Source organism: Nothobranchius furzeri, chromosome 14, assembly GCF_043380555.1.
Source record: "Nothobranchius furzeri strain GRZ-AD chromosome 14, NfurGRZ-RIMD1, whole genome shotgun sequence".
Taxonomy (NCBI): Eukaryota; Metazoa; Chordata; class Actinopteri; order Cyprinodontiformes; family Nothobranchiidae; genus Nothobranchius; species Nothobranchius furzeri.
In genome coordinates this window covers 39,173,136-39,197,951 of record NC_091754.1, presented here as the reverse complement: position 1 = coordinate 39,197,951, position 24,816 = coordinate 39,173,136, and the positions used below count along the sequence as shown (strand labels likewise).

General features: G+C 42.5%; 1 protein-coding gene across 1 annotated transcript in view; it reads left to right on the top strand.

The window, feature by feature from the left end:
• The window catches only part of ccdc80 (coiled-coil domain containing 80), a 48,966-nt gene extending 30,134 nt beyond the window's left edge, over positions 1-18,832 (top strand). The window contains exons 7-10 of the mRNA XM_015965687.3: positions 3,222-3,373; positions 5,160-5,263; positions 11,654-11,737; positions 18,316-18,832. Coding sequence (XP_015821173.1) covers positions 3,222-3,373; positions 5,160-5,263; positions 11,654-11,737; positions 18,316-18,632 — 657 coding nt within the window. The 3' untranslated portion in view covers positions 18,633-18,832. The remainder of the gene's footprint in view (positions 1-3,221; positions 3,374-5,159; positions 5,264-11,653; positions 11,738-18,315) is intronic.
• Positions 18,833-24,816: the final 5,984 nt, after the last annotated feature.

Genomic DNA, 24,816 nt, shown 5'->3' with positions numbered 1-24,816 from the left:
GTTGCTTGTGTTAAAGAATTGGCTCTAAGGGGTTCTATAGTGGTACTCATCAGATCAGGAAACGTTTTCTGGTCCAGTTATGGTGATCCAGTGTGAATTGTAGCCTCACTTTTCTTAGTAAGTAGTAAATAAATGTTATTTCGATGGCACTTACCACAGACATAGAATCACAAAGTGCTTCACATTAATCAAAACTAAATAAAACGATTTCGTTACCAAGCAAAAATTTTATTTAGACTAAATTTACCAATAAAAATTCTCAGTTTTCTGTACCAAAACAAAACACAAAGACATGCTACCTGAACACCACCTTTTTTATTCAAGTTAAATAATGAAATAAATAATGTTTGACACAAACAGGTTGTCACTTAATCTTAAGAAAACTAAATTTTTGTTGTTTAATGACAAGAGGTACAAATGTATCATTGAAAATGGATGGTATGGAACTTAAGAGGGTAAAGAAAATCAAATTTTTGGGTGTTATGTTTGATGAAAATCTTACATGGAAACCTCATATTATACACATTAAGATAAAAATAGCTAAGAAGAAGAAGAAGAAGAAAAGATCATTTCTATAGCGCCTCTCAAGATAAAAATCACGAGGCGCTTCACAAAAACACAAAGAATGTAAAAATGTAAAAAATAATTTACAAAATGTTTAAAAGTATATTTAAAATGAGCAAAAATAGACAATTCTGATTAAAAAAAATGTTAAGAAAGAGAGAGAGTGAACAGGAAAGAGTGAAATTAGTGGATCCTGAGGAAGGTGGAATAGGTGGGGAGAGCAGAAAAGAGTGGTGAAGAAGGTCATACAAAAGCCAGCTTGAACAAGTGAGTCTTCAGCTGCTTTTTAAAGGAGTCCACTGAGTCCACTGATCTCAGGCTCAGGGAGAGAGATTTCCAGAGTCTGGGGGCCACAGCAGCAAATGATCTGTCACCTTTGGTCTTTAGCCTGGTGCTGCACAACCAGTAGGCTTTGATCACTGGACCTCAGGGACCTGCTGGGGGTGTAGGGACTAAGAAGATCACCAATGTAAGATGGTGCTTGTCCATGTAAGGCCCTATAGACCAGAACCAGGATCTTGAAATGAACCCTGAAGTTGACTGGCAGCCAGTGAAGCTGGAGGAGAAGCGGGGTGATGTGGGTGCGTTTGGAGGACTTGGTCAGAAGCCGAGCACAGGCATTCTGAACCACCTGTAGACGGTTCAGGGAGGTTCTGCTCAGACACTTGAAAAGAGAGTTACAGTAGTCTAAGCGTGAGGAGATGAAGGTGTGGAGAACAGTCTCAAGTTCAGAGCGGGACAGAATGGGACTCAGCTTAGCAATGTTCCTGAGATGGAAGAAGGAAGAGCGAACGGAAGTTTAGAGATGGGTCTGAATGGATACCATCTCTCATGTAGTATGAGGCTCTTTTCCAAAGCAAGTTAAAAATTATCAATGAAGTTAAAGCTTTTAGCCCTGCAGGAAGACTGAAGCCATGAGTGAAGTCCAAGAATCCTGCTGAAGCATTCAATACTAATGCTGCGAGTGGGAATAGGGTCTGAGATAAAAATGGACTTTCCACACAGTTTAAGAACATTATAACCAAACCAAGGATGGAATCCAACTAGGAAGTTTATCTAAAATGACCGGAGTCAAATCAGTCAAATCACATCAAAGATACTTTATTAATCCCAGAGGGAAATTAGAGATTGCTCCAGGAAAACACAGTGTGGTAGCATTTAAAAAGTGCACATTTTTAATAATAGAGTCATCAATGATGACAGTAGTGGGGGAAATAGCAGTAGAGAGAATGAGTTAGATGCTGTGGTTGATTTGACAATGTTGGGCTTGAAGGAACATCAATCCCATCTGGTGATTTCAAGTTGGAATTGTCTAACCTGGAGAAAACCTTCTGTTCCTTTGGATGGTCAGAGATGTGCAATTCTGCTGAAATTTTATCTGTTGCTGCATCCAACAAGCTCTGACGAGGTGAGGATGTTTTTCTCTCCTTCTGTGAGGCCGGGCGTTCACTGCGGTAAACTGGGCTGAAATGGTTTACAATTGCATGTAGTGCCACGTCAGCTGATGTAAGCCCAGGGCCAGATGAATGATCTCTGTCTGGTGGGATGATGGGATCAGGATTAGCCTGTAGCTCCATTCCATCACAGCTCTTTTTTGCGTCTCCGGCCACCTCCGACCAGAGTGGGAGATGGATTGCAGTGGAGCTGTGGATAGGAGCCTTTAACCTGGCCACGACCTGGTACCAGTGATCAATGTGGGCAGAGGTTGTTATCATGGGCATAGATCCACTCGCACGGCACAGTCCCACACCACACGCAGGCCTCTCTGCAACAACTGGATTTGCTCTCAACCTTACCAAATTAATGTTAACATCAGACTCTGGCCCACCGCCACTGGTTCACCAAGGCATGGCAACATGGAGGCGAGGTCCTCTGGGACTGGTCCAGATAGGGCAGGAGAGGCAGCCAGTGCTGACAGCTGTGCAAGCAAGATATTGTTGGTTTGGCTAGTGGCGATGGAGGCAAAATCTGAATTTTGTGTCTCAAACGAACAATTTCCATCAAACATACATAGTTTGGTTTACAGTCTTTGCAGCAGGCTTGGCAACTAATTTCCCTGTCAGCCGTTGACACTGACAGCTGTCACTCAACTCAATTTTCATTTATATAGCAGCTTACAGGCAAAAAGCATGCCACCAAGGCACTTCACAGATCAATAAAACATAAAAGCATAAAAAACATTGGTTCAAATAAAAGAACAAAAACAATGTATCAGATAAACTGACTAAAAACACTAAAACATAATGAAACCCTTTAAGTAATAACAGTAAAGCTAATTAGAAAGATTCAAAGACAGATCATAAAAGTAGCCGCTGGACCAGTTCACCAACAAGGCCAGTTTTCTCATGGCACGCTGGCAGAAGCAGCGTCGGCGCAGGCTGTGTGTGGGAGCCTAACCCTAATCCTGGAGAATGCCACATTTTCATACACGTGTTTAAGTTCAGAGCATGGGCGTGAGCGACATACTTTTTGCCTCTGCCACCAGTTTTATTTAATCTGATTCAGATGTGAAACACATCCCAAATATTCACAAACCAGCTCCAAATGTGACGAGACTTTATTTTCATGCTGTGGAGTGAATCATTTTCTGTGTCTTCACATTTGTAAGTAATCCACAGCAGACTGACTCGTTCTTGTTGATGTTCTTCTCTGGGCAGCAATCTTATGAGGTTCCCATCGCCATGAAGGCAGTGTTTGACTACATCGACACTTTCTCCTCTCGCATCCAAGAGATGGAGCAGCAGAAGAGGGATGGGATTGTGTGTAAGAAAGAGGACAAGCCCCGGTCACTGGAAAACTTCTTGTCTAGGTAAGACCATAGATATGCAATATAATTCTGGACATGGCATCGCCCATTTTTCTCGTCACCGCCACATTAGCCATGTCACACATCTCGTCAAACCCAGACAATTCAAAAAAGGGAAAAGAGGTGGAGTTGAGGGTGGGGGCTATGATGATGGGAGCAAATGAACCAGTTTAGCTACTAGCTAACCGTGCTAACCCAAGAAGCTAAGAAGGAGCTCAGGGCAGTCAACTCACGCAGCCGCCTGGTTTCCATGTGAAGCTGTAGTCATGCTGGTCGCCTGTGCAGCTTTAATATGGACAGTAGAAATAAAAGCAGCGCCTCAGTCCACTGCGATGAGAGCCGGGCCCACTGGCCATACATCAGCTCATGCTCCACCACAATCGGAGTTGAGCTGGATATTAGCTATATGCTAACTCGAAGCTAACAGAGGTTTGCTGGTTGCTTTTAGTAAGAAAAACAAGGTTGAGCGACTCCAAAGCGAAGGCACTGCCGGCTAGAAGCATGGACCTCGCACAATCAACTCAAAGGGCTGTGGTGTTTCTGTGGTCTCCCTCAGAGCTCCATAGGCGACCAACATGACTACAGCCTCACATGGGACGTGCACAGCTGTCCCAGCATCTCGGCTGCCCTGAAAAACAGGAACAGCTAGCTGCCTGCGTCTTAACTGTTTCCGGGCGGGAGACAGGAGAAGCCTGGCCCCCACTCAAATGTAGTTATCCAGCCAGCAGCCCTGCTAACACGTTTGACCAAATGAAATAAAGTACAGAAATCTAATTTTACTTAGTGATGGAAATGAAGCAGAGACTTCACAGTTGGTCCTCTGTGTCCAGGTATTTCCATGATTAACATCCAAACACAAACGCACAGAGTTCGAAAAGTCAAAATGGCTGAACATCTATTAATGTGAGGCTGAGGGCTTCCCTGGACCTAGTTTTGTGTCGCTTCACAAAATTCACATTAAAATGATCCCTTGGGTAAGACTCAGAACCCACAGCCTGGACAATGCCGGTCAGTGGTGGAACAACCTCAATCAATCAATCAATCAATCAGTCAATCAATCAATCAATCAACCAATCAATCAAAGCTTTATTTATAAAGCTCCTTCCGCTACCCTGTTGGGAAGCCCAAGGCGCAGACCTAACTGCAGCTTACCTAAAGACATTAGTCCACTCATTTGTAAGTAATGTCTACCTATCTACCCACTGCTCAATACCTGCAGGTAACCTCACTCAAAGTGGGTGGAGTCTGTAGAACAGGAAGAAGTCCTCTGACCAGAACAACACTAGACAGATTGGTAAAAGACTTCTGGCTAATTTCTGCTGGGTTTAAAAAGCTAATAAAGCCTTTTAACACCTGTTTAAACATTTTCAGACACCATTCTGTATTTGATGCTGCTTTTTTCCAGTAGAGGCCCAGTGGTCTGGAGATGTGGAGATGTTGAGGCTAGTTGTCTGTTCTTCTCAGTGGAGAACAGAGAACTGGAAAAGACTTATCCAGCATTGATTCAGAAGTTAGAAAATCTGTTTGCGTCAGATAGTATCGGCTGCTTACGAGCTGCTTGTTGGTTCGCGTTCCTCTGAAGCTCTTTTGTTGGTCGAGCCGAATCACAATGGCACATTCTTTCATGAAATTTCCAAGCAGGTGTTTCTATGGAGGTGGGGAGATATTCAGAGTGAAGTGACCTGGCAGGTTTTTGACCACAGTCAGGGGTTGTCTGCATCTAGGAATAGCACATTGAACTGGAAGGGCACCAAGCTTTAATCCAACATCAACCTCTCCCTGATGGCAGGTTTCGATGGAGACGTCGCCTGTTTATTATCTCTGCCCCCAGTGATGAGGAGTGGTCCTACCAACAGCAGCTCTACGCTCTGACCAGCCAGGCATGTAATCTGGGTGAGTAACTCCAAACAGGTCACATGGCTGATGACCTAATCCACAGTTCAGCTTCTGGTTGTAGTGAATTAAATCAGAGAAAATCATTTGGGTGTGCTCCTGGCACTTCATTCCTCTTTACTGGGTTTCATTTATTCCAATGAAAAGCTTATGTGATTAGTTAAAATGCAGTTTAGGAGTGTCTCATCAATTCTGATTGGCTCTCAGTTTATTATTTTCATTTCTATATTTTTTCTGATTATTAATATTATTTTGCGTGTTAATACATGGTACCTGTGAAAGCAAATCTCAACTTGTGTTGTGTGATTCTTAATTTTTGAGCAACCCAGCATTCAATTGAAGAAGTCTTGGATTTTCTTGAGCAGTATGGTGATCTCAAACGCAACATTACAATAGATTCATCTGAATCAGAATACCACAACTTGGTTGTAGTTGATTATAGTTCAGGCTCATCCTTAACTCATTTATCTCACTAGTTACCATACACGTCTACATCCAGTGCAGGTGACAGATTTTGTATAGAAAACCTATCTGATGTATATGCCTCAAAAGTTGGTGGTTCCAAAATGAATGTTTACTTGGCTGATTTACAAAAGGTAGCCAAACTGTCTGGGAAGACCTTAACCCTCCCACTGTCCTAATGGGTGTGACCCTGCGAGGAGAAATTGAGCAGGGTTGATGGTTTATCCCTTGGGTCCACGTGGCAGGGGTGATGAGTGAGCACCACCTCCCCCCTGCCACGTGGACCTCAAGGGATAAACCATCAATCCTGCTCAATGGCCAACTTTCCTCGCGGGGTCACCCATGAAGACAGTGGGAGGGTTAAAGATGTGGTGTCCCACATACATCAGTCTATAATGGTACTCGAACCAGAGACTTCAATGACTGTAAAAGCAGAGCAATCTGTGGATTCATGCTCATCTGATCCAGAGAATCCTCCTCCAATTCTGATTCTGCCAAAACTCTCCTACTTCCAAGGGTTAAAGTGGACAAGGCAAAGAAAACCAAGCAACTTCCATTCCCACCTCTGATTTTATTCCCCCTGGAGAACCACGACATGTAGTGGAACATGTCTAACGAAACAGAGATAATACTCTGCATACACCTTGTAGAAGTCGAATCCATTACTTCTGAGGCTGTTAGACCGGGACCTGGTTGACGCTCTGTGTTGATCCGACGTTGACTGATTGAATTACTATTTGCTTAAATAAAACAGCCTTAAGCGTGGAATTGTTGTGCTGATGCTGGATTGGATTTTTGTTTTTATTTTATGTGTGCACACAATTTAAATGGCCATACTCAGTGTAGCGCTACGCATACCTCTTTGATGGGTGCTGTGACGACAGGAAAGGCCGCGGTGATCCTCAGCTTGATCCGACAACTTGATTTCGTCCTCCAAACAAATAGGAAACGCTCCTAAAACCCGCAGGGATCCAACGCACATTGAGCCACTCCACTTTTTATGCAGGTCTACCTTGATCAGCAATAACAGTCCAATGACGTCCATTCCTCTCCACAGCAGGTTTTTGACTAATTGTAGAAGTCAAATCCATTACTTCTGAGGCTGTTAGACCGAGACCTGGTTGACGCTCTGTGTTGATCCGACGTTGACTGATTGAATTACTATTTGCTTAAATAAAACAGCCTTAAGCGTGGAATTGTTGTGCTGATGCTCAGCGACATCTCTTAACCAGTCCTTATGAACAAATACCATCTGAAGTTGTCAGCGCTATTTGCACAAGTTGTCTTGCCAGGATTAAAGCTGATGTTGTAATGGTTGAATCCGAAACCTGCAAAGCAGCAGCACTTCCTGGCAGCTATTCTGAAACCTGTCATGGACTTCCTATTGTTCCAGCATTTTCTCATGATGAGCTACAAGGGAAACCGAGAGATGATCCAATTCTCTAAATGGTAATTTCCCAGATGGAATCGGGAGAAAAAGTTCCTTCAACTGTTAGACACAGCTTCCTGAGATTCCTCTTCTCCTTAAAGAAATGGATAAATTGGAGCTGATCAATGGCATTCTCTACAGAAAGCGATATGAAAAAAATAAAACAACAGACATACCAGTTGGTTCTTCCAACAGAACTGCGTGAGACTGCTGTCCATAGCCTACACAATGATATGGGCCATATGGGAATAGAACGGACTCTTGACCTTGTCAGAACTCGTTTCTACTGGCCAAGAATCAATCAAATCAAAGATACTTTATTAATCCCAGAGGGAAATTAGAGTTTCAGGACACACAATTCAGAGATCAGACATACATGGGCAAGACACGTGACAAGAATTGGTGACTGTGGTCATTCGCAACCCTGAGTCGCGCTACCTTAATAGAGATAAGAGGGTTACATGAGGGTTGGTTCAGGTCGAGGGAAAAAAGGCACTTCAGAGTTACCCTCCACCGGGAGGGCAGCTTTGCTCTGCAAAAAAAACCCACCTAAAACAGATATGCAACAGACTTCAGACAACACGACATAAGTGTCCACTAGGTGGGGTGGTGGGTTGGGACTATCCCCACTTCAGTTCCTGCAGTCACGATAAGCAGCGCATGTCACCTCAGTGTGGATAGGGGGAGGAGCATTGAGGGTTGGAGGGGTTGCAGTGACCCTGGAATGATTCAGCGGCCTTCCCGCAGTCCCACCCAGGCTGGGATAGCAGTAGATGGCAGCAGATGTGGGAGAGAAAGTAAAGACATGTGATCATTGTGTTTGTAGGAAAAGTCTGCCAGAAAAAGCAGCTCCTCTTGTTACCGTCACAACTTCCTGTCCGTTGGAGCTTATTTGTGTGGATTTTCTCAGCCTTAGGCCTTAATCCAGCAAAATTAAAGACATTCTGGTGTTGACAGATTATTTCACCAAGTTCGCTCTCGCCTTTCCAGTACCTAGCCAGAAGGCAAAAACCGTAGCTAAATGTCTTTGGAAGAATTTTGTTGTCTATTTATTATGGAATTCCAGAGAAACTACATACAGTCCAAGGGTGAGACTTTGAGTCCAAGTTAATACCAGAACTGTGTGTTCTGTTAGGAGTTCAAAAGTGTCTTACAACGCCATACCATCCTAGAGGCAATCCGGTAGAAAGGTTCAACCGCACCTTACTGGGAATGTTGGAAACTCTTCAACCCAAACAGAAGTCCAAGTGGAAGGAGCATGTGAAACCACACGACCATGCTTTCAATTTTACTAAAAATGAGGTGACTACATACACCCCATATGAACTCATGTTTGGACGTGGTCCATGTCTTCCCATTGACCTTGCTTTTGATCTTCCTGTACAAAGAAAAGGCTGTCAACCTCACTCACAGTATGTACAAGATTTAAAGGCCAGGTTGAAAGAAAGCTATCGGCTAGCTTCACGCAGAGCTGCAAAGAATGCTGAAAGGAACAAAGCTCAATTTGACAGTCGTGTTATACCGTCCAAACTGGAAGTTGGAAGCAGAGTCCTAGTGCGGAATGTGAGACTCAGAGGTAAACACAAGCTGAGTGATGGATGGGAACCAGGCGTCTTTGTTGTGGTTCAGTGTGTCAAGGGCCTTCCAGTCTACAGAGTGGAACTGGAAGGCAATGGTGGACCTGTTCACAACCTTCATAGAGATCTCCTAATACCCTGTGATTTCCTTCCTGCACCAGAACCGTACTCTGGAACCTCTGCACTTCCTCTACAGTGTAAAGAAAAACTGTGTGTGTGCGGGGTTCGGGGGCCCACGGCCTCCTATTGAGGACTAGGGTTGTCACGGTAACCGGTGTAGCGGTAAACCCCCGGTAAAAAAGTTGACAATGATAACATAGTTTTTTAAAAATCAAGACGGTGGGTTACCGTGGCTGCGGTGTGGGCGCGATGACCCTTACCAGCCACCGTATCATCTGCTTAAGTTGCCGGCAGCACATGTGCGCTTTGTTGTTTACAACCACAACTTTCTTGAAGCTAAAGCCGAAATTGCCATGACTCCCATCCTTCACCCTCCTCTGCCTCCTCATTCAACCTTGATTCAGCTCACCTGGTCACTTCACCAAGCTCCTGACAAGCCCTGTTTCCCTGGCAACCACAATCAACTCCATTCTTCTCACCTGTTCCTGTCATCAGCTTCATCCACTTCACCTGCTCCTGACTCGTCAGCTCATCTCACACACCTGCTTCCCCTGCTATAAAAGAACCATCCTGCTATCCAGTCTCTGCCAGATTATTGGAAACATTTGCCAGTAAATTCTCCAGCCATCCACCCTGCCTGATCTCTGCCTCCGGACCTCGTTTTTTCTCCTGACCCCTGCCTTGAACTCTGCCTGCCATCACGACCCTCGCCTGTCTTCTACCACGTCTCCTGCCTGCTCCCTGTACCTGCTTGTGCCGATCTGGTTTTGACTCACGCCTGCCCTACGACTCTGTCTCCTGCCTCGCCCTCCTCTGGTAACTCCACAAAAAATAAAAGATTTTTGTTTTATACTTTTACTGTGTTTGGCGTCATTACGGGTCTTTTGAGTTCTGTTCGTGACAGAAATAATGGCCAATGGAGGAGAAGGTGTTCTGGGAATTTCTCCTACCCCGTAAACCGTCCTACCCGTTGTTCCTGAGCATGTGCGCGCATGCGCACAACACAAAAAGGGAATGCTACTCCGTTGTCATATTTGCAGGAAAATAGATAAGTAGTAAGTATTAGTACTTTTTATTGACGTTGATACTTGATTGTTTGGGTTAGGGTTAGGGTTATGGGAAGTATGGGCATTTTTTGGATATTTGAAGAAGGCAGAAAAAGTGTCTGTGAAAGGCAGCAACGCTTCAAATCTCATGACACATCTGCATGACCATCACCCACAACTCTACAGTCAACGCAAGGCAAGCTAACATTAGCATTTTAGCTAAAATGCGTGATCCGAGGATTTGGGTTGAGGGAGAATGCAACGAGTTGCTATATAAAGCAGCCGCAGCACCCGCTACCTGCATATAAACAGTGTCGCGGACATCCCCATATTGAAATGACGCTATGCATTATGGGGCTCCCGGGGGCAGATAAGAGTTGGTCTCTCTCCGAGAATAATTATAAATTTATGACATTTTCCCAAATCTGCAAATCTCACTGGAAGGACACAAACCGAGGACAATATTTTCCTGATACAGGGTTTATTACTCAAGTAAGGGTAAAAAGTATCTGATTAGAAGGCTACTTGAGTACTGAGTATCATCTGATCTAATATTTTTAAATGATGACATCAAATAGACAAAAAATAAGAAGTTATGGGCAAATATTGGTATTATAAAGACTAAAGGGAAAAAATGTAAACAAATAAACAACATAATTACAAAATAACTCATTTTAGGCAAAATTTAGACACAAACTGAGGACAATATTTCCTGACATACAGGGTTTATTTAATTGTGTGAAAATGTAGCACGTTTAAAAAAAGTACCGCGATAATACCGAAAACCGTGATAATTTTGGTCACAATAACCGTGAGGTTAAATTTTCACACCGTGACAACCCTATTGAGGACCACTGCTGTAGAAGGTCCAAAGAGCCTGAGCTAAGCTGTGGTAACTGGGAACTGTGGTGTTTTCCTGTTCATGTTGATTTCAAATAGAATATATAGTACATGAATTATATAATACTATTATTATGTATGTAACAGTGGTGTTGGAGCTAAAAGGCAGAACTTTATCGTTGCAGTGGAGTTTCTCTCTGTCCCACATTTAGTGAGTTGGGATCTGATCACCTACATAATTCCAACAGATTATTGAAGCAATAAAAGTATGTAAATGTCAGAGGTCATACATAACCCTTTGAATAGATGCAAGTCTGTAGGACCTTGTTCGGGGGGAAAGTGGGGGGAGATTTCAGTTGTCACCTTTTTCTCTTGAGTTTGCAGGTGTGAAAAATAGACGCATGTAAACAAACAAAACAAAAGATACGTTTCCATACCACATGACTTAACGTGCCATTACTTCAGCCTTGCTGTCCCAGATCTTACTAAATGATAAAGTAGAAAATGAAACAATGCAGTATTTGAAAATAATATATTTGTTTAATAATTGATTAGGTTATTTCCATAAAACCTTCATTTTATTTTAGAAGGTCTTAAATGTCTTGATAAGGTTTAAATTGAATTTTAAGATCCCTGCAAATACCCTGTTACACCATCAGTAGTCCAGATCCTGCTGGGTTGGAACCAGCACAAAGTAAGGGCTGACCTAACGGGCCTAGAGCAGTGATCCTAGTCTACAGTCTGATGTTGGATTTCTGAGGTAAGTTCTACCTGGACCACCACCAATGTGCTGTCCTCAGTATCCAGAAACCGTCAGAGGGTAGTTCAGAACCTCAGAGGAACTGGCTGAGGTCAGAAGCAGGGCTGATGAAAACATCTAAGTGTTGAAGAATATGATCCACTATTTGTGTTGTAGGTCTGAGGCACATCGCCATTCTGAAGCTGGTCGGTACGGAGCTACCAGATATAGGCGGAGTCCTGGAGCTGTATCCAATCAATGGTAAGAACATCCCACAGAATCAGTGTGGACCAAAGATCATTCATTCATCTAGGGCAGTGACTCCGAACCAGGGGTGCATGTACCCTTAGTGGTCCTTGAGCACATTACAGGGGTATGCGGAAAAATGTATATTTCATTACCTATATGATGAAAGCATTTGCTGTGTCCTGGTTAAAAATCATTGGGCTGGGATGTGTTATGCTTGATGAATACTCAAAGTAAAGCACGGTAATATATGCTTGATGTCATATTATCAGTTTTAGGCCAACCACGACTATACATGAATTTTGTCAAGCTGCTTCAGCTTTGACCAGAGGCTGCTGCGGCAGCACAGAGCACTTGGATTAAGTAGAAAACTTTATCCCCAGTGGGACTTTAACCATGCCCACCACATCTGCACCATGGGTTCCCAGAAGAACGAGAAAATGAATGCAAGTCAACGGGGTTAAAAACGCTACTTTCAGTTTAAACCTCTTCATGTTGCATCGTATCGCCCTGTTTCTGTATTGCTGATGGCAGCAATGTATACCCACATTACAGAGGGTGATTGGGGTTGTTAGGATCTGGAGTAATAGTACAGCCATGGATTGTGGAGAGGTAATTAAAGATACCTGACCAGAATCTGCTCAGCTTGGGGCAGGACCAGAAAAGGTGACCAAGAGTGCCTTCCGTTGTTTTACATTTCGGGCAGGTTGGTGAAACAGAGGGATAAAATGAGTGTAGTTTAGTGCAGGAATAGTGGAGTCTATGAGTTACTTTGAATTGGATAAGTTGATGTCTGGGGTTTATTGAGCAGCTGTGAGTAGCAGGGAGACAGACATCCCAATCCTCAGCACTAACTGCGATACCCAGGTCCTATTCCCAGGCCCCCTTAAGGTGGTGCGTAGGGACAGGTTCATAAGCAGTAAAAATGTTAACAAAACGAGTAATAAGTTTCCTTGAGTCAGGAGACTGATTCATAAGCACATGCAGATCTGCAGGAACAGGGAATGTTTCCCAGTTTGTTATGTGTTTGTGTGTGTAGTCTCTAATCTGGAGGAAGCGGAAGAAATGTGAGGATGGGAGTGTAAATTTTCCTGTTAGCTGGTCAAAGGTCGCAAATGCTTTTTCAATGTAAAGCCCGCTAGAGTGACGAGGCCTTTATTCTTCCAAACTACAAACATGTTATCACTGGGGGGGGGGGACTGAAAAATCGGGAAGACCATATGTTTTTATTTATTCGTCGCCAAATTGTCAAAGAGCTGTTCGCTACAAAACCGGAACCAGTGACAGCTGTTGAAGGTTTGTTTGTTGAAAAGAGCAGGTAGTGAGCCGACTGGAAGATCCTGTTCGATCGCAAGCCATTACCACGGTATGCATTTTGCCAGTACATTAGGGCTCTACAGTTCGCAGCCCAATAGTAATGTTGGAAATTAGGCAGATTTAGGCCTCCTGCAGACTTAAGTTTGAAGATATGCTTCTTGGAGATGCGATATGTCTTGTAACCCCAAATAAAGGTGAAGATTATAGAGTTTAGAAGCTTAAAAAACGATGTTGGTAGAAATATCGGCAAACTTTGTTAAAGGTAGAGGAACCTTGGGAGGGCCATCATCTTAATTGCGTTAACACGTCCAATCATAGATAAGGGTAGCAGTCTCCAGGATTCAATATTAGTTTTAAGTTTTTCTAGTAAAATTAGGTAGTTCAGTTTATAAATTGATTTTGGGTCTTTGGGGATATCCAGACCTAGGTATTTGATTTAATCTGTTAAAATATGAAAAGGTAAACTATTGAGAAAGCGTGGGCTCAAGTTATTTTTTGAGGGTAGCAATTCACTTTTATCCCAATTTATAGTGTAGCCAGATAGTTCACCAAACGTATTAATAAGCTTGAGCAGCAGAGGAATAGATTCTTCAGGGTGTGAGAGAAACAGTACTATGTCATCCACGTATAGTGAGATACGGTGGTCTACTCTGCCTAAGATTAGCGGAGCAATAGAGGGGTGGTTCCTTATACTTGTGGCGAGGGGTTCAATTGCTAAAGCAAATAGGAGTGGGCTTAATGGACATCCCTGATGGCAGGAGCGTTGCAACGGAAAAGTAGATGATTTGTCAAAGTTGGTTACTACAGAGGCACTCGGGAGGGTATATAACATTTTGACCCAGGAGGCAAAGTTATCGCCCAGGCCAAACTCTTTAATCACTGCTAAAAGGTATTTCCACTCGACTTGGTCGAAGACTTTTTTTGCATCAAGGGCTAGGATAAAGGTTTTGGAGTTTTTATCATATCTTGCGTACATTATATTCATCAGCTGCCTAACATTAAATAAAAAAAATCTTCCTGGGATAAATCCAGTTTGGTCATGATGGATTATGGTTGAAATACATTTATTTATTTAATCTATTCACAAGAATTTTAGTAAACACCTTAAGATCCGAGTTGAGGAGAGCAATAGGGTGATATGAGGCAGGGTCTAGTTCCTCTTTATCTTTCTTCAGTATCAAAGAAATACTAGCCGAATATAGGGTTTCAGGGAATTCAAAGTATTGTTGTCTGGTTTTTAATAGCATAATACTCACTTGTTTAGACAGAATGGTATTATATCTAAACTTAATTTTTAAGACCTCATTTAGTTTAGAGGATGAAGGAGATTGTTGAAAATCACTCTCAAGAACTGATAGTTGGGTTTTAATTTCTGACATTTGCTTCTGTCCTTCCTTTTTCAGCGTAGCTTCATAGGCTATGATGTGGCCCTGCACCACAGCTTTAAAAGCTTCCCAAAGGGTGGAGTCTGTGACATCAGATGTGTCATTATGAGATACACAGTCCGTGATAAGATTGTCCATTTGCTGGAAGAAGTGCTCATCATTAAGCAGTAGCGGGTTGAACCGCCAGTTGAATGTGGGTTTTGTCCTGTCTAAGTTTATTTTTAGTTCAACGGGGCAGTGGTCGGAAAGTAAAATATTATGGTATTTGGTGTTGGCTATCTCGGAAGTCAATTTAGCATCTGTTAGAAAGTAATCAATTCTTGTGTATGATTTATGTACATGGGAAAAAAGGAGTAATCTCTGCCGGTGGAGTGTTGGAGCCTCCAGATATCAACAAGGTTCACAGAATTACTAAGGTTATTTATGGTGGTGGTAGATTTGGAAGGAACAGTTGGATTTGAGGAAAGGCTATCAGTGAAACAGTCCAAAACAGTATTAAAGTCCCCTCCTACAATTAAATGAGTGGTGAAGGGATCCGGAATAAGATTAAAAACTTTTCTAAAAAATCCGGGGTCATCAAAATTGGGCGCATATATATTAAGAAGGGTCACATGCCACGACAAAATATGACCTGTTACAATAATATAGCAGCCGTTTGGGTCAGAGGTTGCAGAGATGTGCTGGAATGGAATATTTTGATGAATTAATATAGCTACCCCTCTTGCCTAAGAAGAAAAAGTTGACAGATAGATTTGAGACACCCAGCTGCATTTTAGCTTCTGTTGATCTGTGTGTTTAATAAGTGTTTCCTGTACAGGGAGTGCAGAATTATTAGGCAAGTTGTATTTTTGAGGAATAATTTTATTATTGAACAGCAACCATGTTCTCAATGAACCCAAAAACTCATAAATATCAAAGCTGAATGTTTTTGGAAGTAGTTTTTAGTTTGTTTTTAGTTTTAGCTATTTTAGGGGGATATCTGTGTGTGCATGTGACTATTACTGTGCATAATTATTAGGCAACTTAACAAAAAACAAATATATACCCATTTTAATTATTTATGTTTACCAGTGAAACCAATATAACATCTCCACATTCCCAAATATACATTTCTGACATTCAAAAACAATACAAAAACAAATCAGCGACCAATATAGCAACCTTTCTTTGCAAGGACACTCAAAAGCCTGCCATCCATGGATTCTGTCAGTGTTTTGATCTGTTCACCATCAACATTGCATTCAGCAGCAACCACAGCCTCCCAGTCACTGTTCAGAGAGGTGTACTGTTTTCCCTCCTTGTAAATCTCACATTTGATGATGGTCCACAGGTTCTCAATGGGGTTCAGATCAGGTGAACAAGGAGGCCATGTCATTAGTTTTTCTTCTTTTATACCCTTTCTTGCCAGCCACGCTGTGGAGTATTTGGACGCGTGTGAAGGAGCATTGTCCTGCATGAAAATCATGTTTTTCTTGAAGGATGCAGACTTCTTCCTGTACCACTGCTTGATGGTGTCTTCCAGAAACTGGCTGTAGGACTGGGAGTTGAGCTCGACTCCATCCTCATCCCGAAAAGGCCCCACAAGCTCATCTTTGATGATACCAGCCCAAACCAGTACTCCACCTCCACCTTGCTGGCGTCTGAGTCGGACTGGAGCTCTCTGCCCTTTACCAATCCAGCCACGGGCCCATCCATCTGGCCCATCAAGACTCACTCTCATTTCATCAGTCCATAAAACCTTAGAAAAATCAGTCTTGAGATATTTCTTGGCCCAGTCTTGACGTTTCAGCTTGTGTGTCTTGTTCAGTGGTGGTCGTCTTTCAGCCTTTCTTACCTTGGCCATGTCTCTGAGTATTGCACACCTTGTGCTTTTGGGCACTCCAGTGATGTTGCAGCTCTGAAATATGGCCAAACTTGTGGCAAGTGGCATCTTGGCAGCTGCACGCTTGACTTTTCTCAGTTCATGGGCAGTTATTTTGCGCCTTGGTTTGGCTTCTTGCGACCCTGTTGACTATTTTGAATGAAACGCTTGATTGTTCGATGATCACGCTTCAGAAGCTTTGCAATTTTAAGACTGCTGCATCCCTCTGCAAGATATCTCACTATTTTTGACTTTTCTGAACCTGTCAAGTCCTTCTTTTGACCCATTTTGCCAAAGGAAAGGAAGTTGCCTAATAAGCACCTGCACCTGATTAGACCACACCCCTTCTCATTACAGAGATGCACATCACCTAATATGCTTAATTGGTAGTAGGCTTTCGAGCCTATACAGCTTGGAGTAAGACAACATGCATGAAGAGGATGATGTGGACAAAATACTCATTTGCCTAATAATTCTGCACTCCCTGTAAGAACATAATGTCTCCAGATAAAGACTTCATGTGAGAAAAAACTCTGCCTCTCTTCAAGTTGGTTCTCAAACCTCAACGTTCCAACTTAGCATGGTTAGAGTGTCATCTTGTGGCAAAGATGGGGCGGTGTGGCAAAGATGGGGCGGTGTTAATAGCCATGTGAAGATACTGTCGGGGTAATATGATCTATCAGCATAAATAAAGTTGTTGGTACTGAATGCATGAGCAGAAAAAAAACCTACAGCAACATATATGTTCCAATTCGGGACACTGGTGTACTACGGACTCCAACCCTACTGCGCACTTCCTCTAAGTGCAATTAACAGAAGATCATAGGGTGCAGTGTGAGTATTGGGAATGGGCCCTGGTTCCACCAGAGAAGCATGAAAACCAAAAGTTAAGCCTCCTCCTATTCTACATTTGAAACCTGTAGTAAGCAACCCTGTCATTGAGAGTCAAGTGCTCTGTTGCAAACATTTGTAATAAAAAGATCTCTTGATCTTGATCTGTTGATCTGTCAGAGCGTTAACCCTCTGGAGGCAGGCGTTGCAGATTTTCTACGTTAAAACCTACCTACCTGGTTACTCCACAAACGCACTTCATGAGCATTTTTAACTCAGAAGTACCCCTGAAGGACTTAGTTGTTCGTCCCTTGTAGCAAAACTTATTTTGAACCTGAGAGGGTTAAAAGTTAGAAGCAGCATTTAAAATGAGCTTTTTCAGACCAAACATTTTCAGATTATGAAAAATGGTAAATGATCTATATTTATGTAGCGCCTTCCTACAAGTGTGGGGACATTTGTTAAAGGGGACATATTATGAAACCCTCACATTTTGCATCTTTTTGTACTACCATGTGGGTTCTTATTGCCTCTATAACCATTCCAAACATAAATAAAAACCATCCATATGTTTGCTGTTAGTGTTTGGTTTCAGGAATTATGTACCTCAAACAGGCTGATGCAATCATTTGCATAGAAGCCGCCGCCCAACACCCACCTCCTGTCATTACTGGAGGAGCAGCAGCTCTCCTCTGAGGCTCTCCCAGATATCTGAGCTACACACAACATAGCAGCCAACCAATTAGCTAATTGGTGGGTGGGGCCAGCTCCAGCTTGTTTCCATAAAGTAACAAGAGCCCTGAAGTTGCTCATTCTGGTAGGTATGAAATGTCAAGAATAAAACTGCTGAGATCACTGTGAGAGATTTCAAGCAAAGAGCGTCATGGTTCATGTTTTGTACCGTCTACAGAACAGTTATTAAAAAAACACACAAAATGTATTCTTTAACATATTCAGCCCAAATCAAAGTTGCTCTTTGGAAAAGTGAGCATCCTGATGAAGGAGGATTCAAATGATGTCCTGACTTGTGTTGAGTTCATATGTTAATTTTAATGAGAATGCTGAGTTAGCATAATGAGGTATTTTGTTTTCTGGACTCCAGCAGTAAGATGTACAATGAATGTCTACACAAGAGCACATGTCTTAGATCTCTGTCCTTAAGAGTCTTCAGTCCTCACCTAAACGTGTGCTTCATCCAGGTACTGCTACTGTGGAGCGCGAGGGCCTCTCAGCCACCCTGGTGAAGGACATGAGGAACTACTTTCAAATCAGCCCAGAGTACTTCTCCATGCTGTTGGTTGGGAAGGACGGGAATGTGAAGTCCTGGTACCCTTCGCCCATGTGGTCCATGGCCAATATCTATGACCTGGTGGATTCCATGCAGCTTCGCAGACAGGAAATGGCCATCCAGCAGTCCCTGGGCATGCGCTGCCCTGAGGACGAGTACGGGGGTTATGGCTACCACCAGCATGGCTACGAACATGGTTACCAGGATGGGTATCATCAGGGTTACTGACTTTGAAACAATGATGGGTTGGTACAGATGGAACAAGCACACTTTTAAAGACTTACTTTAAAGAAGAGTTGGTCCTTGAACAAAACCGCCTAGGTCAAAATTGTAATGAGACATTTTCACGACAAACATTTAATTTTGAAATGGCTAAGTTAGACATATTCATTGGAAATGCCTTTAAAATACAATTATCAGTTATTTTAGCAGCCATGTTGTCTCATTTGTACGGCTCTAGAATGTTCTTATTTCTACTTCATCGAGAAGAGTATGGGGCAAACCTAGAGACTGCAGTGTCAAGCCGATGGCAGATTCGCACTTCTATTGTTTTTGAGGCCGCGCCGCCCTCTGTCTCACAGCATCCAAGATGGAGGACGATCGGAGAGTATGTGATGAATGGGAAGCACGTTATTTGTTCAATGGTGTCAAAGTATCTTTTCTACCGAACTTTCAAAACTAAATTTAATAGTTGAGTTAAGTTTGACAAAAAATGAACGTTGTCTTGTGGTTAGTTTAGAGTTGAGGCTATTTACCACCACATGTAGGCTAAGCTAAAGAAAGGAGCACTGTTCAAATAGGAGGAAATGCTGTTCATGTAAATATACACTGAATGTGTTTGCTGCAGAACGTTATACACTGAACAAAAATATAAACACAACACTTTTGTTTTCGCTCCCATTTGTAATGAGCTGAACTCAGACATCTGAAAATTTGTCTACTAACACAAAACATCCATGACTCTCAAATAGTGTTCTGAAATCCGTCTAGATGTGTGTTAGTGAGCGCTTTTCCTTTACCAAGATAATCCATCCCACCTCACAGGTGTGGCACATCAAGAGGCTGATTAAACAGCATGAATAATTTACAGGTGTGCCTTAGACTGCCCACAATAAAAGGACACCCTGAAATGTGCAGGTTGATCAAACAGCACAATGCCACAGATGTCCCAGGCTTTGAGGGAGCATGCGATTGGCATGCTGACTGCAGGAATGACTACCAGAGCTATTGCTCGTGAAATGAATGTTCATTTCTCAAAGGAGTTTCAGAGAATTTGGCAGATTTCAGGACAATATTTGAAAGTCATGGGTCTTTTGTGTATGTAGACATGTTTTCAGATGTTTGAGTTCAGCTCATGAAAAATGGGAGTAAAAACAAAAGTGTTGCATTTATATTTTTGTTCAGTGTAGTTCAACATACACACACACGAACGCATGCACGCACGCACTCACACACACACACACACACACACACACACACACACACACACACACACACACACACACACACAAACAGTCCTCTAGAGCAGTGTTTTCCCACCTTTTTTGACTCGTGGACACCCTGAGTCGTTTTCTCGTACCACGAGTACCCCCGTAGTCAAACATATACGATTCCCCAAAAGTAGAACGCACAACTGATTATTAAATGAAAATAATTTCACTAAACATCCTTAACACTGAACCACGTCTAACTTCTCAGGTGAATTCTTTATCTTTAACAATCCTCATGCAGGGTCCAGAAAAAATAGATTCCATGTGGAAACATTTATGAGCTCTACATCCGGGTACGCACCACAGTTGGTGTAAAGGCTCTCATTGGACTCAATGTTTTCTGATCCATGTGGAACTGGATCGTATCCATTCATTTGGTGTGAATAAGGCTTCACGCCCTCTCTCAGTAGCAGCTGCAGCCCTGCTCTGGTTTGTAGGGATGAGCGAGTACACTATCTGTATCTGTTCAACCATCTAGATTATCTGTATCTGTACTCGGAGTGGGCGTGGTTTAACTGGAAGTGGGTGGATCTTCAATCTGTACGTTATTTTAAGTCTGACATTGATAAGGATTGATCAGAAGTTGCTTTATGTGTTGTTTATTTGAAAACTATTTATAGAGCAGCCTCAGAATTGAGATTTAATGTTTTTGATCACAGTAGTAAAGGAACTATTACAGAACAAGTTTTTAAATAAACTCAGAACATGAATATTTTCATGATTTGGTGCTTTATAAATAAAATTGAATTGAATATTTAAGTGCATGAATGAATACAACTGAACTCATGCAGCAGGAAATATGAACTAGAACAAGACAGCTTTTTATTTTACTTTTTCATTTTCTGATCAAATTGATGTTTTATCCCCCAAAGTGTGTGTGTGTGTGTGTGTGTGTGTGTGTGTGTGTGTGTGTGTGTGTGTGTGTGTGTGAGAGAGAGAGAGAGAGAGAGAGAGAGACAGCAGCTGCGGGCCATCTGATGGTTTTATGTGAAGAGAAGGGCGGGAGCTCTGTGGACTGGCCAATCACAGAGCGTGAAAAATCGTCAAAAATGTGTTCTCTGACTTCCAGTTATGGCTGCCATGTGAGAGGACGAGCAGAATTATGCTTAACATAAGTCCGATCAGTGAGAGGAATTATATCTCTTCGTCGGCCATGTTTGACTGAATGGCTTTGTTTGGGTAAATGACGTAGCCTAGTGAACTAGACCAAATTCTTGCTTTGCAAAGTTTGGTCTAGGAATGCTCCACTGGAACCTTTGCAGCCCCTAACAGCATTCTGGCTGGCCAATCACAACTCTCTAGAGGGGTTTCAAACACATAAAGAGCTGTGATTGGTTTATAGTGGTGGGCCAATCATAGTGCTCTATCTGCTTAGTGAACAAATCACAGAGCTTTGTCCGCTTTGTGGGCCAATCAGGGCACTCTATATGCCTGGTGGGTGGGACGATGCAACAGAGTGAAACAAGATGGCGACAGCTCGTTTGAAACAGCTTTTACATCAATTTTGGACTATTAGAACTTGGGCTTCATTAGAATCTGGAGCAGATAGATGTATTTAAGTGCCATTTTTTTAGAAAACATTATGTGTTTTCTCCTTCAACTGTGGACCGCCTCATTTACCGAAAGCTGTTGCGGTGAGTATGTCACATTCATTGTTCAGTAGCACGCGGAGATCATTTGAAACACAACGGTAGAACCCGCCCCACAACCGAGAGCCGTCAATGGAGCATTGCCAGACTAAATAATACATTTATTTAGTCTGGCTTGCCAGGCTATAAATGACGCATGTACGCCTGCCGCACTATGTTTACGCACTATCTGGGTACAGCCTTCCCACCCCCTCCCCCTCAGACATCTGGAACCTTTCCCTGCTGTGTGAAGGCAGCCGAAAGGACAAGTTCAGATACAAAAGTGGTGTGTCTGAAAACACAGTTCTGGTTAAAAACCGGGCTGAATTGTCCACATATTCCAGATTGCCAATCTGAAAAGGGCTTTGGTGATGTGTGAGCTGATTCACCTGGTAAACAACTTTTACATTAAATATTTTGTTTTTTGCTATCAGAAGTAAATTAACTAATAACCTGGATTATTGTAGGACACTCAGCAAAATATGGACTCTACACCATGAGGCAGGCACACGTTAATACTCTATAAGAGCACAAGAGGTGAGCAACACCACAGATTATTATTGTGTAGCGTTAAAGAGTGGCTACATATGGAACAAATTATGAATAAGATGTGATAACTCCATATAAATATTGCAGCACCCCATTACTCAGTCTAGTATAACTGCAGGAGAATCTAAAACTGGTGGGGTGTACTGCCGGGGCTCTTTGATTTCTGGTAGAAAACCAACAGGTTCCCCTAAAGTTAAGTAATCTGTTCCTTTTGCTCTCAAACCTTTAGAATTATCACGTAAACCAAATAATCCCAGACAACTTTCTGACAAAAATGATCTTTTAATAATCAAACTCACATAGAATAAAACAACTGTTCACTTCAGCTGAAAGCAATCAAAATACCAAAAGTAACAGAAAACTTCAATCCCAGGCAACACTGACCTGGTGTGGTTTAAGATCTGAAATGAATCATTACAGCAAAAATATTCATTTGAACACATCATTGGTTGATGCACACATTCTTCAAACTCTTTCGTTCAACACATTTGCCTATAAAGCTGTAAAGTCATTTATGATTCAAGGAGATGGGACTTCAGGGCGATCGTGGCACAGGAGTTAAGTGCTCGCCCCGTAATCGGAAGGTTGCAGGTTCGAGCCCCGCTCAGTCTGTCGCGGCTGTTGTGTCCTTAGGCAAGACTCTTAACCCACGTTCACTGTGCTTGGCAGCCTTGCCTCTGTCAGTGTGCCCCAGGACAGCTGTGGCTACATCATAGCTCATCCCCACCAGTGTGTGAACAGATGAATGACTGCTTGTGTTGTAAAGCGCCTTGAGGGATTCCAGGACTCTAGAAGGCGTTATATCAAATACAGACCATTGACCATTTAATTTACCATTCATTCAGCGTGAAAGTGCAGAAAGTCGGGTCTTCTGCGTGGGCCTCGTCTTCCGTAAAGGTAAGGAAAGCACTTTTATGCCTCCCTTATTTGGTTGCGAGGTCGTAGATCCGTGCTTTTCTTGTTTGGAGGCCAGTCAGATGTGATGGTCCCTGGATGTGTGACACAGTTTGTGTCTGCAAATTTGTGTTGCAATCCCATGAACTGAGTTGTAAGACACACACACACACACACACACACACACACACACACTCACACTAAGTTTTAATCAGTATCATTGCCATTGTCCATTCTGTCCACCAGTCCAATTTCTTATCAACAAATCATTCATTCCCGAGTAGTTTAATAAGTGGCAGAAAAATCCATTAGTCGGGTAGTGACGGCCTTTCTGTTAAAAAACAGCACCCCCTCACCCCACAGCCAATCATATTTGAGCTAGCGGGGTTGCCTAGTCTTCAACATCACCGTTATGTTGCGTTTGTTATTGGCCTCCACTCTCCACCAGCAGCAGCTCCAGCCTCCAGCCAGGAGCATCCTCTCTCCTCTCTGGTTAGTTGAAACAGTGTTGTGGAGAGAACTGAAGCCAGCACACAGAGCACTACAGAAGGATTTTCTTGTGAACATAAGAAGCCTCCATCTTCCCAAAGACTGAAGAACAGGAGAAATGAAACAAAGTCATAACAATGGAAACTATCTTCAAAGGTTCAGATGTTTGGGCCAAATCTATTTCAGGAGGGATGCAGAGTTGTCCCAGAGAGGTAAGATCTACTATTTTGTTGTTTGACCAAACAAGAAAAGCAGACAGCATTGTGTTACCCATGGAGCTCAAAGCTAACTAGCATCAATGCTAACAGTGATAAGTTAGTATTTTTCACTCTTGGGTGAGTGTGTGTGCACGTTTTGTGTTTATTTTGTTACAGAATGTCTGCCGACATGTGAGGAGTGTTCACATCAGTGGAATAGCCAGAAACTAATTTGTGGGTGGGCCTAAGAAAAAATGGGTGAGCCATGACCAATAAGATGTCATAATTTCATATAAATATGAAATATTAATCTGATTGATCTTTGAATGTTTAATCAGAAGATTCTAGTTACTTTACTTATTCAGGGACCATAACACACTTCATATTAATTCAGACAGAGTCAAGTATAAAGTTACAATTTCTAATTCAATTCAAGTTTCTTTATAAAGCGCCAAATCACGACCAGGGTCGTCTCAAGGACCTTCACACAGTAAACATTCCAATACAGGTCAGTTCATTAAGCCAATCAGTAAAAAGTTTCCTATATAAGGAACCCAGCAGGTTGCATCGAGTCACTGACTAGTGTCAGAGTCTTTAAAGCAATCCTCATACTAAGCAAGCATAAAGTGACAGTGGAGAGGAAAACTCCCTTTTAACAGGAAGAAACCTCCAGAGGATCCTGGCTCAGTATAATCAGCCATCCACCATCTCTCACACACACACACACACGCACGCACGCACGCACGCACGCACACACACACACACACACACACACACAGATTTATCACACAGCCACTTTCATTCATATAATTTAGTTCATATGATTTGCACAGTGGGACAAAAGGTTACATTCAAAAACAACCATGATAGAAAGAAAATAAATAACACCTAGAGAAGGTGGTTGGTCTGATTCTTCTCACCTGCTTCTGGACGACTAGAACATCATTCCCCCTTTCCTCTCAGTTGTTTTAGAACTTGAAGAAGGCACACAGACATGTGTACAAGACCAAAGGGTATGTTTTGGGCAGAGCTACCACCTGTCTGCTAAACGAAGCCTCTGGGTTCAGAGATGTCATGGACCACGTGTACACAAACTGAGTTCCTGATTTTCAGATTTTTCTGAAAGAAAAACAGTAGCAGGTCTAATGGACCCTCATGTTCCACG